General features: G+C 47.5%; 1 protein-coding gene across 1 annotated transcript; it reads right to left on the reverse strand.

The window, feature by feature from the left end:
• Positions 1 to 186: 186 nt before the first annotated feature.
• Positions 187 to 14,582, reverse strand: sel1l (SEL1L adaptor subunit of ERAD E3 ubiquitin ligase). The gene is made up of 21 exons (XM_060042060.1): positions 14,021 to 14,582; positions 13,846 to 13,883; positions 13,437 to 13,620; positions 12,183 to 12,350; positions 11,284 to 11,389; positions 10,744 to 10,906; positions 10,327 to 10,380; positions 10,151 to 10,210; positions 9,639 to 9,720; positions 8,993 to 9,147; positions 8,479 to 8,535; positions 8,319 to 8,387; positions 7,692 to 7,769; positions 7,308 to 7,370; positions 7,056 to 7,143; positions 5,596 to 5,744; positions 4,366 to 4,531; positions 3,846 to 3,923; positions 3,354 to 3,526; positions 2,257 to 2,385; positions 187 to 1,951 (listed from the first exon to the last, which is right to left on the reverse strand). Exons 1-21 carry the CDS (start codon positions 14,106 to 14,108, stop codon positions 1,640 to 1,642), a joined length of 2,460 nt encoding a protein of 819 aa, XP_059898043.1. The 5' UTR covers positions 14,109 to 14,582; the 3' UTR covers positions 187 to 1,639.
• Positions 14,583 to 14,804: the final 222 nt, after the last annotated feature.

A 14,804-nucleotide genomic window follows, 5' to 3' on the forward strand; every position in this document is an offset into this window, starting at 1 on the left:
ACAAGCGAATCGCTTCCCATTGCAAGACCCGTGTCCATCTCCATTTGACCAGTGACCATCTCCATTCGACCAGTGTCCATCTCCATTTGAGCAGCTGAATCTCATCCAGGGGGGATCCAAAATGGCCTCCTGAGGAGGGTGGATATACTCTCCAAAAAGCTGACATTATGGAACCGTACACAAAGACATTGCATGCCACCATATTAATGAAGAGGCCTGCTCCACGCATTTGTGCATGAGGAAGAAAAAGGAGAAACAAATTGGCCACAACAAGCTGTGACAAAAAAAAAAATACAATAAAAAGAATTAAGCACTCGCCACAAAGGAAACTTCAGAGCCACAGGAAGCGATCTTGAATTCAATTAATCCCTTGGTGACCTTTGAACTGTGGTTCAAAGCCAACACACTCTGATAGGCACACAGCACATTATGCAGAGCAAGGATTCTCTTGCACTGAAAAGTCTACAAACACACACACACACACACGAGATGACTCAACGTAACCAAGACACAATTAGCAACCTATATTCCCAAGAGTCTAAAAAGGTTAATTTCGTACATTCCATAATGTATTTCTTCCACAACCACCAATATTTGTTTTGCTGACAGAGAAATGGCTTTAAGAGAACATCTAGCGGTCCTCATTAATTCCAGTGTTAACTTATCCTCTAGGTAAGAATCTAAATTGAACAGAAGTCAATATATTTCAATTTATACAAATGATAATTAATTTGATTGTGCCGAGATAAAATAATGTGCCGAGAGGTGTTTTCGCCATGAGAGAACTTGTTCTTTCATCCAAACGTACAGAAAGTTTTACCCAAACAAAACGGTCTATTCCAAAATGAAGCGCAAAATTCAGCAAAAAACATGCAGTAAGATAAGACCACGTTATGTAAGAAGACTATATCATGACGCCATAGAGCGTGACTGACTTGAGTTCACTCTCCCAAGAGAGAGAGGGAGGAAAAATACCCCACAACAAAGTAAAACTGTGGCAGTATAGGTCCCTTTTAGGAGGGGAGAAGGAAGTGAAATACAAGCACCACTGAACCGATTCCAAATTATTTTATTTGTCCCAAAGATCGGACAGGGACCCGTTGATCTGTGGCTGATTCCATGGAGAGAAAGAGATATAGAGAGAGAAGAGAGGAGAGAGGAGAGAGAGATGGAGAGAGGGAGAGAGAAGGTCGGCAGGGTAAAAACCCAGAGTCACAAACTGACAAGTCCAAAGTCTGTGTTTTCCCTTTCCGATGTCCATAGTGGGATCATCACACACGCGCACTTATTTTCTGCCTCCTACTTAAAAATTCCCAAATGGTGAATAGCGACAAAAACCCAGCATAACATTTCTAGACTTCTTTTTCTCGTTTTCATGCGGAGGGAAGCAGTTTAAGGGTCAGGGGGAATATGCTATGCGCTAGCTGGTCGCTAGCAGGTTAGCGACGGCTAATCCATGGGGGAAGGGGCGGGGCTTAGCGCAGTCCCTGTGTTCCACAGCCTTTTGATTTCTGTCCCTTGCTGGCTTCCCTCTGTGCGGTGTGTGTATGTGAATGTGAATGTGAATGTGAATGTGTGTGTGTGTGTCGTGTGTCGTGTGTCGTGTGTGTGTGTGTGTGTGTGTGTGTGTTCCTCTCCCTCAAAGCTGCTGCTCTGGCTCTGGCGGTGCGTCCGGAGCAGGCCCTTCAGTCCCTCCTGCGGGCTGCTCGGGCAAGGCCTGGTCTGGCTGCTGCTGCTGCTGGTCCTGGTCCTGGTCCTGGGGGGCCGGGGGTGGGGTAGGAGCCGGGGCCTGGGCGGGGGCCGGGGGCCGGGGGGGCACCACCATCTGGTGCTGGCGCTGGCGGTAGGCGATGACGGTGCCCAGCATCAGGGCGATGACGGTCATGAGGTAGAGGTCCCACTCGGGGCCCAGGATCTGGTCCAGGTCCACCTGGGTCAGGAGCTCGTCCACCTGCAGGGGGCGCCACACGCCACAACCTCAGAGGAGGAGGGGGTGGGGAGGGAGGAGGGCCTTAGGGGGAGGAGGAGGTAGGGAGGGAGGAGGGAAGGGGAGGGAGGAGGGAAGGGGAGGGACTCAGCAAGAGGAGGAGGAGGTAGGGAGGGAGGAGGGATTCCACAGGAGGAGGGGGGGAGGGGGGACTCAGGGGGAGGAGGGAAGGGGAGGGAGGAGGGAAGGGGAGGGAGGAGGGTCGGACTGGAGAGGATGAGGAGCGGGGGGAGACGTTAGTGGGGTACCACTGAGGAGCCCGTACTCACGTTGAGGTCGTGCAGGTACTGCAGGGCGTAGACCAGGCCCAGCTTACACAGCGCCAGGAAGACGGGCACCTGGGCGTCCGGACTGGCCTCCGCCGCCATGTCGTAGAAGCGCTTGGCCAGGTGGATGTCCTACACACACACACACACACACACACACACACACACACACACACACACACACGATCCAGTCAACTGTGAGGGAGTGTGAGTGAGTGACCGTCAACCAGTCGACTTTGAGCGAGCGCGTTTTCTTTTTTAATACCCATTATTGCGATTAGATTTGACCATAATCACGTGGATTAGGGATATCGACTCTTTAGAAATGGTTCTTTAGTACCCAGACAGAGGCTTCGCAGGCTGAAGTTTAAACCGGGTCCGACAGTCCCCACCGATGGCGGATGTCTGGGAGAGTTGTGGGGTTTGTCACGGTCAAACCCCCACGCCTCTGTCCCTGCCAAGGCAGCAGACGTGACGGAAGGTGCCAACTAAATCTATATGCAGAAACAGGCCTTGTACCCAAAACATCCCGTCCCCGGGGGAGACAGCAACCAGAGCTGTTGTGCCTGTAGTCTGATGTATAAATAGGTACGCCTATCTGTCAAATAAGTGTGGGAAATGGTTTGTTTAAGTTAGTAGGGATGCACAATATGTATGTGGGGTCATCAAATGATCGGCCGATAATGGGAAATATCTTTTATTATATTTTATTTCGATAATCGCAATTATAAGAGATGAATACAGCCAGTAATTCAAAGCTAATATTGTTTCCATTGGCTTAAGTGATAATAAAAAAAATAAATGCATCTGTCCACATATACGCATAAACGTCTGATCCAGTAAAGACAACCACACACAAGACTGCTGTGTGCCGCTGACAAGGGAGGAGAAGGAGGAGGAGGAGGAGGAGGAGGAGGAGGAGGAGGAGGAGGCGGCTAGGGCTGTGCGAATCGAACTGGGATAAAAAAAAGAATTGGTCAATCGATCTCCAAATTGAGTTGTTTTCAAACGCGAAAATAACCGTTTGAATAATCGTGATTTCAATATTGCCCAAAATAATGGTGAGTATGATTTTTTTCCCATAATCGGCGGAGGCCCACCTGCTTGATGCCCAGGCCCTTCTCGTGCATGTAGCCCAGGTTAAACATGGCCTGGGCGCTGTGCTGCTGCTCCGACGCCAGCCGGTAGTGGATGACGGCCGTCTCGTAGTCCACGTCCGTGCCGTAGCCGTAGAAGTGGTAGTCCCCCAGCTTGATCCGGGCCACCGTGTAGCCTGAAACACCCCCCCCCCGCCGGTCAGAGACCCCGCACACACCTCAGGGCCTCACCATGCGTCCCGTATTCATGCTCGAGGATGCAATTAACTGCCCTACAATAATTACTTTTATGTTGTACCAATCAAATTAATAATATTTTGTTGCAATAAAGGCATCTTTGCTACATCAAAGATACAGCGATTTTACAAAAATCTATTTATACATATAATATCCGTGCTTTCAAAGTGTTTTATTTCCAGAGAACAGAAAGGTGTGGTTGACCCCCAGAACACCGGTCCTATATCCCTGAGGTGTGGCCCCTCAGCCGGGACTCACCCTGAGCCGCGGCCCGGGTCCAGTGGAGCAGGGCCCGCGGGTACGTCTCATTCTCCAGGAACACCTGGGCCCCTTCGGCTGGGGGGGACAGAACACACACACACACACACACACACACACACACACACACACACACACACACACACACACACACACACACACACACACACACACACACACACACACACACACACACACACACACACACACACACACACACACACACACACACACACGTTATATAATCGTTTTCTTCTATAATCGCAAGTTAGGGTTAGGGTTATCATGTTTTATTTCCATCATTTATCCAGGCCCACTTTAAAGTCCTTGTTCAATTGGATTTTAACTTACCCAAATGGAATTATTCAATTTAGCATTTAACTCGATTGTCGTCCTCTCTACAATGCCAAAGGGATCGCTCTGATATTGCACCACATTTGGTTGAGAAACAAAACGATTGCAAAGGTCGTGCTGCAGCGACCCAACGCTAGGCTGCAGGTCCCCCCCGGCCGGGCCTTACTCTGGTCCAGGATGAAGGCCACGTTGCTCTGGGCCACCTCGTAGCCCTGCTCGGCCAGCAGCAGGTACTGGACCAGAGAGGCGTCCACGTCGCCCTCCTTGAAGCCGGCGTAGGCCCCCATCAGACGCTCCGACCAGCGGCCGCGCTCACACACGTTCTTGAAGAGCTGCGGGGAGAACGGTGGGTGGATGAGCGCGCAGGTCGGAGAACGTGGGGGGGGGCGGACTCGGTCTGCAGATACCGTCTCTTTTAGCGTCATGATAAAACACAGGGTTATGTGTTTGTTTGTTTGCATGCTGTGATTGTGAGGAGCACACTTATCGACATGATGGGAAAAAGTATGGCTTCCGTTGAATTGTTGTCTCCTCTTGGTTCAAAACACTTTAATGAAAGGGATTTAATCACCCTAACGAGATTTCCCGAGGACCGCTCTGAGCGGTGTGTACGTGTGCGCCCCGACCTCTACAGCAGTGTGTGCGCGCGCGTGTGTTTGTCCTTACCTCCAAACCGGTGTGTGTGTGGGTGTGTGTGTCCTATCCTCCACAGTGGTGTGTGCGTGTGTGTGTGTCCTAACCTCCACAATGGTGTGTTTGTGTGTGTCCTAACCTCCACAGCGGTGTGTGCGTGCGTGTCCTAAGCTAACCTCCACAGCGGTGTCTGCGTGCGTGTGTGTGTCCTAACCTCCACAGCGGTGTGTGCGTGGGTGTGTGCGTGTCCTAACCTCAACAGCGGTGTATGTGTGTGTGTGTGTGTGTGTGTGTCCTAACCTCCACAGCGGTGTGTGTGTGTGTCTGCGTGCGTGTGTGTGTCCTAACCTCCACAGCGGTGTGTGCGTGGGTGTGTGCGTGTCCTAACCTCAACAGCGGTGTATGTGTGTGTGTGTGTGTGTGTGTGTGTCCTAACCTCCACAGCGGTGTGTGCGTGCGTGTCCCATCAGAACTTTAATATATTTTGATATTCTTTTCTGTTGTGACAATAAAACAATAAAATAAAGTTTATTTTTAAACTGCATTACCTTATTATTTTAGTGAGCACTCATAAATAACTAAAAACCAATGTTGGGGAAATCTGTTTATGTTCGGTTACGCGTTTCTGGAATTTCGATATATCAGAATATCGGATTTTTCAATCACCAAATATTTGTATCGTGTCGGCCTTAGAAAGCCTTTATCGGTCGGGCTTTAGCGTGCATGTGTGTGAGTGCGTGCGTGCGTGCATGTGTGTCTTTACCTCCACGGCCGTGTGGCAGGAGCGCATGACCCCGGTGCCGGTGGCGTGCATCTGGGCCAGGTTGTAGAAGGCCAGGATGTGGCCCGCCTGGGACGCCAGGTTAAAGAACTTGAGCGCCTGCTTGTAGTCCCGCTTCACGCCGATACCACCTGGGAGGGGGGGGGCGGAGCCACAGACACAGACAGGTGATGGAGAGGGGCGTGGTCATCATTATAATGATCATAATAGAAGACGGGCTTATACGGGGTCACCCGAACATCTGATCTACGCCTGATGTCTGCCCATTGAAGAAAGCACTCAGACATTCAATCACAGCATTTCCTCATCCATTCCTTGTTATGAATAGATAACAAGGAACGGAAAAAACAAGGATGAACAGTAAGTTGATTTCCCTGGAATCCAGACAGACCATAAACAAAGTGAAGTGTGTCTCACAAGGAAAAGAACAAGGGATGACTATCCCATCCCATCTAGTCTCTCGAGTATTTTATTGTGATGGGTTCAGATCTGCCCTTTTTATACAAAACGGTAATAAAAAACATTATAATGAAAATGTATAGTTATTACTATAAGTACTTTGTGCTTTCCCTTCATATAAGGAGAGCTTCGGCAAAGATACAGGCTATATTCAGGGGCCAGTAGGGTTGAGGCACAAGCAAGCAAACTCCGAACCCTGGTGAGTCTCACCGCATGACTCAACCAAAGTTGCGTCAATTCAACTGTAATTGCGTGGCTCCACAAGCCCACATCATACAACGACCAGCTAACCCTAACCCCATTAGACAGCAAGTCTAATGGGGCCCCCCCCCCCCCAAAAAGCCTTAAAGCGGTGAAACCTTGAGAATAAGCACAGAGGAAGAGGGATCCAGTCTTCCATGGACTGCAATAGTTGCTGTATTTGCAGATGAGCTATATCGAATAAACCAAACATGACTCAAGCTGTTTTACCAAAAGTCTACCCTGCCGTGGCTCCTACTCTGAGGGTTTTACAGGGAGAGGGAACAGGCTTCCGGCAGATCTGTCGAGCAGAAACCCAGAGCGCGAGATCAGGCAGCGTCGCCGGCGGAGACATGAGGGGGCGCCGAGAGCAGAAGGATGGTGGGCGACAGCCTCCGTGCTGCCGTCGCCCTGGAAACCAGACGGACCGTAAACACAGAGTGAAGTGTGTCTCGCGATGGAGAGAACAAGGGAGGACCACCCAGGAAGGACACGGACTGTGCCGAGCCGTGGTGGTCGATGCCTCTCCTCAAACGCGTTTGGCCAAGATACTTCAGGTCCAATAGCGCAAAGGAAATCGACACTAGGGGAACACTGTACACAATGTACATCTGATATATACAGTGCATCATACACATGGTCTTGGAGTATGGATTGAATGTGTATTGTGTAGGCTTTTTTTTTTTTTTTAACTGGGGAAGCTGTGCGTCATGAGGAGCGCACACACACACACACACACTCACTGTAATACATGGTGCCCAGTTGAAGCTGTCCGTCCACCCAGCCCTGTTCCGCCGCCTTCTGGAAGTATTTCAGCGCCAGCTCATAGTTCTGCACACACACACGCACACACACACACACACGTACACGGTCAAGTCAGGAGACCAAAAAAGGAAGAAATGACATCATAACTGCAGTATGATTCGGGGTGGTCCAAAACATCGTCCAGAAGTTTGGGTGAGGAATACCAAACAGTTAAAGTCATGTCGACTCACCACTTGGACACCTCTTCCATACAGGTAGGCCATCCCCAGACCACTCTGTCCCACAGGGTTACCCTGCAGGGGTGAACACAGCAACCACCAATCAGAGAGGAGCAACACCGCAGCCAATTGGACAGCAGGTGCAGAGCTACACATTCTCCTTCACATTCTACTTCAATCTGCGCTATTATCACTTCTTGTTAAGTTTGACGAAAGAAAAATATCGCTTTCTTAATCCTTAAGAGAGCAGCCTGTGGACAAATGTAAATGTATTCTATGCATTTTATTCTAAACCGAGCATTTTATCACCTAAATTGTAAATACAAAACATAGCATACAACAAACATAAAACCGAGAAACAGCCAATACATGCTGAATAAAGGCCTGGCCCCTTACCAAGTCGGAGGCTTTCTTGAAGTACTGCAGGGCAGTCTCATTGTTCTGGGGGACAAACTCGCTGCCTTCAGAGTACATCTGGAGGGACACATGAGCCATTAGTCGGTACGGTTTGACGCTTTTCATTGCAGTTTGATGCCATCTACTGGTGAAACAACTTCTCGCCAAATGAGCCGTTTTTGTAGCCTGGCTATTGCCTGACCAAGCTCAATCGTAGTTTGCACGTTGGTCTGGGGAAGCTGCTGTCATGTTCTTCAGCCCAAGAGGCGTGATCAATGGGCGCAGTTCAAATGACTCTGTACTGTATGCAATTGGCTGCTTGCCGCCACTTCCCTGTCATCATTGTGTTAAACAAGCCAATAGCACGCCAGGGAGAAAAGCCAGCTTGGTGATTGGCTCCCGCAAAAACGTATCGAAACTAGAAAGAAATGTATTGCTCTTCTCAAGACCCTTCTGCAGGGCGAACTTTAATCTCTGGCAGAATGGGCGGGGCTAGCCAGTCTACCGTTTTTGATGAAAGCGGTGAAGCAGAGATGTATCATTAAAAGCCAGTTCAAATGAAAAGGAATGAAAAGTAAATGAGGTCATACAACCCCAGCCAGCCTTGTGTGAAGGACATCTTCCTACCTTGCCGAGGAAGGCCATAGCGTGGGTGTTGCCCGCGTTGGCAGCCTGGTTGAAGTAGTCGTACGCCCTCTGGTGGACAGGAGTCATCAACACTTAAATGACTTGCACTATGAGTAAGGACCGAACAACGGCTCTGGTGTCTTTCCATAGATCAGGTTACCTGGTGGTTCTGCTCCACTCCTCGTCCTCCGTGCAGATGGAGCTGGCCAAGTCCCACCTGGCACGATAACCACAACACATTATAGCGCCATCCATTGCATTGCTTACCTTACTCATTTGACTACAGTTCTACAAGTCTGCCAATATATACAACTGTTGAGCATCGTTTTTGTGATGTGGCCAAATTTTTCAGGAAGAAATAAAATAACTAACACAAAAATAACTAACAAATAAAATAGGGTTCCTGGATTTCGTAGGACCCCCATTAATAATAATAATAACACTAAAGAATATAGTTTGGTTCCTACGGATTTCGTACGACCCTTAATAAACAAAGACCGGAAGACCACCTTTATCCAAACAACTAACAGATAACTTCTAATGCCTGGATAAGGATGCATATATGGGTAAACCATGGGGGTTGTCATCCAAAAACAACCCCCCCCTTTGACTAGAACCTCTGGGTCCTGACGCGAACGCTCAGAGGGGAGTGCAGGCGGAGAGGCCCGGCCTACCTGGGCCTGGACGTCTCCCTTCTCAGCCAGGAACTGGTAGTACTGGATCAGGTCCTCCTCCAGCATGCCGCTGGTGGAGCCCGGGTTCTCCACCTCGTCCAGCAGACGTATCCTCTGCACGGCACTGCTCCCGGTCAGGGTCACGTCGCTGGCCACTGACCACACACACAGGGACAGTTTAATATGGGTTTTTGCTCCGAGTTGTTCCGATAAATATTGAAACAATTCAGCCAAATAAAGTGTGTTTCGTTGACAGACACATTTTTTTATTTGAACCACTTTGCCTTTTTGGCTTCACCTCCTCTGTCCTGGCCTCTACCTGTATATATATATTGATCCACAACTGCTCATATTGGATTGGATTGGATTCACTTTATTGTCATTGTGCAGAGTACAACGAAGTGAGTTTTTGTGACCAACCAGAAGTGCAAAAGAGCAGTAAAGTGCAGTTTGTCCATGAATTATAAAGTATCAGAGCAGCATAGAGGTACAATAAGTGCAGTATATATAAATATAATAAAATAAATAGAGTACTATGGGTGTTGATACGTACATTCAAGTAGAGGGATAATTGTTACATCCATCTATAGGTGATGCATTCATCCCGGCAATAATACACAACACCGGCTCGCTGCAGCAGACTCACCCTGATTGGCCACCAGCCTGTAGTGTGTCAGCGCAGATTCACAGCTCTGGGGCACTCCCACTCCACCCCAGTATCTGTACCCCTGGTTGGACGAGACAAAGACTGGTTAATCATTAACCAACTCCATCTCCACCTATCTATTTACCATCACCACTGGAGGCCAATGAAGCTAGGGCTTCACAATCAATCAAATTTTGTATCTTGATTTCGATTTTTTTGGTCAAACCATCACCAAACTACATATATATATTTTTTCATTAGATTTATTTTATTCATTAAATGTTTAATAGAAATTACATAACTTTAAATTTCAAAGTTACAAAGTGTTTTTTTGAGAGAGATGCTGAATAAATGCATCATGTTTTCAAACTCGAAAAATAATCGTTTCATTCAAACGTTATTTCAATATTGACCAAAATAATCACAATTAGGATATTTTCCATAATCTAGCAGCCCTAAATTAAGGATAATAAAAAACAAGTGGGACAAGCACCGAGACTGGTTCAGCTCACCAGGATCATATGGGCCACCATGTTTCCACCCAGGGCTCCGAAGGTGTAGTACACGAGGGCCTGGGGGGGGGGGGGAAGCACAGAGTTACTGCATGTGAAGCGGTCTAAAGGCCTCTTTCAAAAAGGGGAGGGGGCATGCAGAAGGCCTGGATGAAGTGGCATCATGCAAGCGGTACCTTTGCTTGGCTAGAGTTGACTCCCAGCCCTGCAGCATACAAGAAGCCAAGTGCCTGGGGAGACATGGTATGGAAATGAATATGTCAAAATCATAATAACAATCTGCCACGTCGCTGAATGCAAGTAGTGGATTCTTTGATGAGTCATTACTCTCTGTTGCATTTGGGTAAGGCTTTCCATTTCGCGGTATGTGTGAACATCTGTTTGCTCGGTTTCACATTAGCAACGGATACTACTTTATTTGGGGCGTTTTTCAAGACACAGCAGCACTCTATATTTGCATGTTATTACACAGACCACAATTTTCTTTTACCTTTAATGAATCACTGAAAACAACCATTAGCTGAAGCGCAGCACGGACCCATCTCGTATTTCTCCTGCGAGACATGAACCGCAGTGGGTGATATGCAACGTACCGTCTGGGCCTTGGGCGACCCTTCCTTGGCCAGCTTCTCAAACATTTCCTTGGCTCTGGGCACGTTCTGGGCCAAGTAGTCTCCGAACAGCATGGCGTACGCCACCTTCTCCATGGCCTTGTGGTGGCCCTTCTCAGCCACCTTCTGCAGCTTCTCATACAGCCTGCAAGGGGGAGAACTTGGAAGTGAGCGTGTGTGCGTGTGTGTGTGTGTGTGTGTGTGCGTGCGTGCGTGCGTGCGTGCGTGCGTGCGTGCGTGCGTGCGTGCGTGCGTGCGTGCGTGCGTGCGTGCGTGCGTGCGTGCGTGCGTGCGTGCGTCAGTCCAGAAAATGTCAATATGAATGGTGACTGAACCTTCAGCACGCAAAGTGTTCTTAACCGTCGACTCTATAATCCTTTCACAGCGGTAATTTACAATAAAGGTTACCACAAATGTATATAGTTAGCCAATTGTTCCTACATCTATCACACATAACCATTTGAGAGATATCCTTCACGTCCTCAATAGAAGAGGCGAGGGCAGGGGGGGGAAGAGGCTCACTCTTTCTTGTGGCTCTTTCGGGTGGTGGTGTTGAGCAGGCGGACGACCGCCTGGTACAGCTCCTCCGCCTCCTCCGCCTGCTGTCTCTGCTCCTGCTGCTCCTCCGCTGGAGGGGGGGAGATGACAGGGAAGAGACGGGAGGCTTAGGCCGCGCTGTGGCTATTGGCGGTGTGGCTACTAGCGGTGTGCTCGCCAGTGTTCACCATCTCTAGAGTCCACTGTGGTATTCATTCATATTTCACATTCACATTTTTGTAAAAGTCTAAAATTTTCGAGGTCGTGGTTCATAGCCTTCCAACCCATATAAAAAGACATTCATAATACCCAATTGATGTTTGACATTTGTGGATTTACTGAGGCAATAACGCTTTCTTCTACTGTGTTTTTAACACAGTAGAAATCTATTTAGCAGTGTCCGCAAAATATTACACTTTTCAAATAACAATTTTTTTGATTTTGCAAAATCAATGCAGGAGCAACAGTTTGCGAAAATGGCAAACACGTTTTACAAATTGGGTCTGCAGAACAAAGCGCTGATGGGACATTCAAAACTTGCACCTTTAAAGGTCTGATCTCTTGAATAAAATATACAGTACAACCGATTTGGCAGTTGGACCTACCCTCATCTTTAGATGTCAGGTAGCCTTTGGTTATCTCCGATTTAGGAGACCTCTAGTTCGATGCCTTTTTCCTTTTCAATGGTTGTCATTTTAATCGGAGGCCTTTTGTTTGAAGGGTGCTAGACAAATAAACTTTACTTGCCCCGATCCACAGAACCCCAAAATATACTTCAGAGTGCATTGGTTGGTCCCAGTGGACACAGAACCCTGGCAATGTGACCGTAAATAACAGGTGCACTAGAAAGGACAGGCATGGTGTCATAGTGGTGTAGGACTCACTCTCGCAGAAGCCCCATCTCTTCTCCTGGTCGTAGTCGTAGGAGGTGGAGCACCACAGCCTGCCGTCGCTCCGCCCGTCGGTGGTGCACTGGGAGTACTCTTGGCCCTGGAAGAGGAATGGGAACATGCAGGCCTCTCCGTTGGCGGTACCCCCGTTCACCACAGGAACTACACGAGCAGCGGGAAAGACGACAAGGCCATGAGAAACAAAAGCACTCCGACACTGCCTACGTTAATGACTTAACTGAACAGGAACATGGGATTCCTATTTGATTCCTACCCGTGTTCTTCAGGCTTGATTATGATTATGTAATCTAGCCTTTCTGAGTGGATTCAATTGTATAGCTATCTAATACCTTCTTTCCATCAGTTTTTAAAATCATTTTAAGATCACATTATTCTTTTTTGTATCGATTTTTTCTGCCTTGCAGAAGGACAGTTGATACAATAAAATGAACAATAAAAGTCTGAAAATCTTAAAAATATATACATTTAAAGAATAAACAGAGGAAATTGTATTTATCAGTAACAACTCAAAGTACGTATTATAACAGCTGGTTACAATTAGATATGCAGCAAGGTAAAGCTCCTCCAATGCCACAGGAAGCTCATCTCCAGTAAAGTAACTGACTGTAAGAGAGGCCCCAGGTGCAATGCTGCAAGAAGGGTCTCATGGGGAGACCTGATAGATACAGAGTGTGACGCATGCACGCACACACATAGGCACAATCACACACACATCAAAAAGAAAACCTCAAGGAGAGAGAAAGCAGCATAGACGTTGCAACATGCAATCATGCTTTGTTTGTTCTAGCAAATTTTAGGCCGGAAGTCTGCGAACGGTTAATGTTAGGAAGGAACCAACTGAAAGTGACTTTGATATTTGTCAGCAACTCAGCCAGGGAGATACAAGTCCAGTCATGAAGCACATTGCCGCAGATAAAAAGTTTAACCCAAAAATGTTCTGAAGACCAACATTTCAGCTAATTGAAGATAAATCCTATTAGTGCTGGAGTATACATAGAGATTCAGACAGATGTAGTGGATCAGCAGGTCAAGACGCAATAGGGGCATCAGGAGAAAGTGATCTTATTATTAGAAGCATACTTGGCACAAGCCTTTGGGAAGTAACAAAGCAAACATAAGCCCACGGTCAAGGAATCCGTATGCGCAGTGCACACACTGGTCATTTATGTGATTCTTTATCAAGAGGAAATTAAGATACATAAACAGACAAAAGAGGACAGCTCTTACTCTCTATAGGTTGCTCCATGATCGGGGGAGGCTGGTCAGGCAAGTCCTCTCGTTCCTCCCCCTCCAGCCGGTCATCCAGGGGGTCTGGCTGCTCAGACGTGGACGTAGAGGACACGCTGCCCCCCGCTACAACTCTTGACCTTACTGCCTCACTTTCTTCTTCATTCTCAGGGTCATGGTAGGACTGCAACAAACAAGTGCCAAACCATAGTGAAACACAGTTTTCGATGCTGAAGTCATCATTGTGGGTTCCTGTAGTGATGAATTTGTTCTAATGCTAGCAAGTTCATACGTTGAAAGAAAATGCTTTTAATGCATCTTTAACAAATGTTTCTGGGGACACGATTACTCAGTAATGCACATTGACTCAACAATCTTCAACCATGACAGCATAATAGTAGAAGCCTACCTTTAACTCTGAAACTTCATTTCCATATTGATCTTCCTCTGCAGAATAACAACAGACAGATGAGCAACTGGGACATGGTATGCTCGGTACATACAGCCAGCTGCCAACTACTCATATCTTGCTGTCAGTGAAGCACAATGCTAGTACTATCCATATTACAGTTGATACTACTTACCAGCAGTAATCCCTTTAGCCAAGACAACCAGAACAATGCTGAAGACACACAGTAACTTCGCTGAGTTATACAACCTCTCGCAGCCCATCGTTGTACTGGAAACAAGCTTACAAGCTGCTAGCTGTAGCTTTGGAAATTGCTATTGCAGAACATCCAGTTCGTTTGGTCCGACGTTGACACGTTGTGTCCTTCATAAAGATCGTATGACAAACTACCAATTCACTCCCATTGCAAATAATGCCATATAGTGTGATACCGATTATTATTACGCACGTTATTCAACCAACCAAGAACAGAACTCAAGACTCGGGACTGTTATGATTAGCCGGTGGCTAACACGGTAGCTAACGTTAGCTAGGGATTCGGGCTATCGTGTGCATTAATTTTTAGAAAGGAGACACCATCCTCTACTACTGATGCGTAACGTTGAAACAGAACCCCATTATATTTCGACTAACCATTAGACAAACTGTCAGAAGCCCTTGATTAAATGTCATCAGATGCCAGGGTTAACCCGTAAGCCGCTACTACTAAACAGCACTTCCTATTTCTCCAGTCAACCAATAGCATGGCGAGTTACAGCAAAGTCAGCCAATGGTTGACGACCATTATGAGTTGTCCAATCAGATGGATACACAATTATGCATGAAGGTAGGTCTAGTTGCAGACTTGTCCACGACACCCAAACACTCTCAAGGGAAGTAGAGAGCGTTTCGAGCATAGACCTATATTCATAGACGCCGCATTCGCCTTTAGATTGTACGTCGACGTCGCCGCCATATTG

Source organism: Gadus macrocephalus, chromosome 21, assembly GCF_031168955.1.
Source record: "Gadus macrocephalus chromosome 21, ASM3116895v1".
NCBI classification, from domain to species: domain Eukaryota; kingdom Metazoa; phylum Chordata; class Actinopteri; order Gadiformes; family Gadidae; genus Gadus; species Gadus macrocephalus.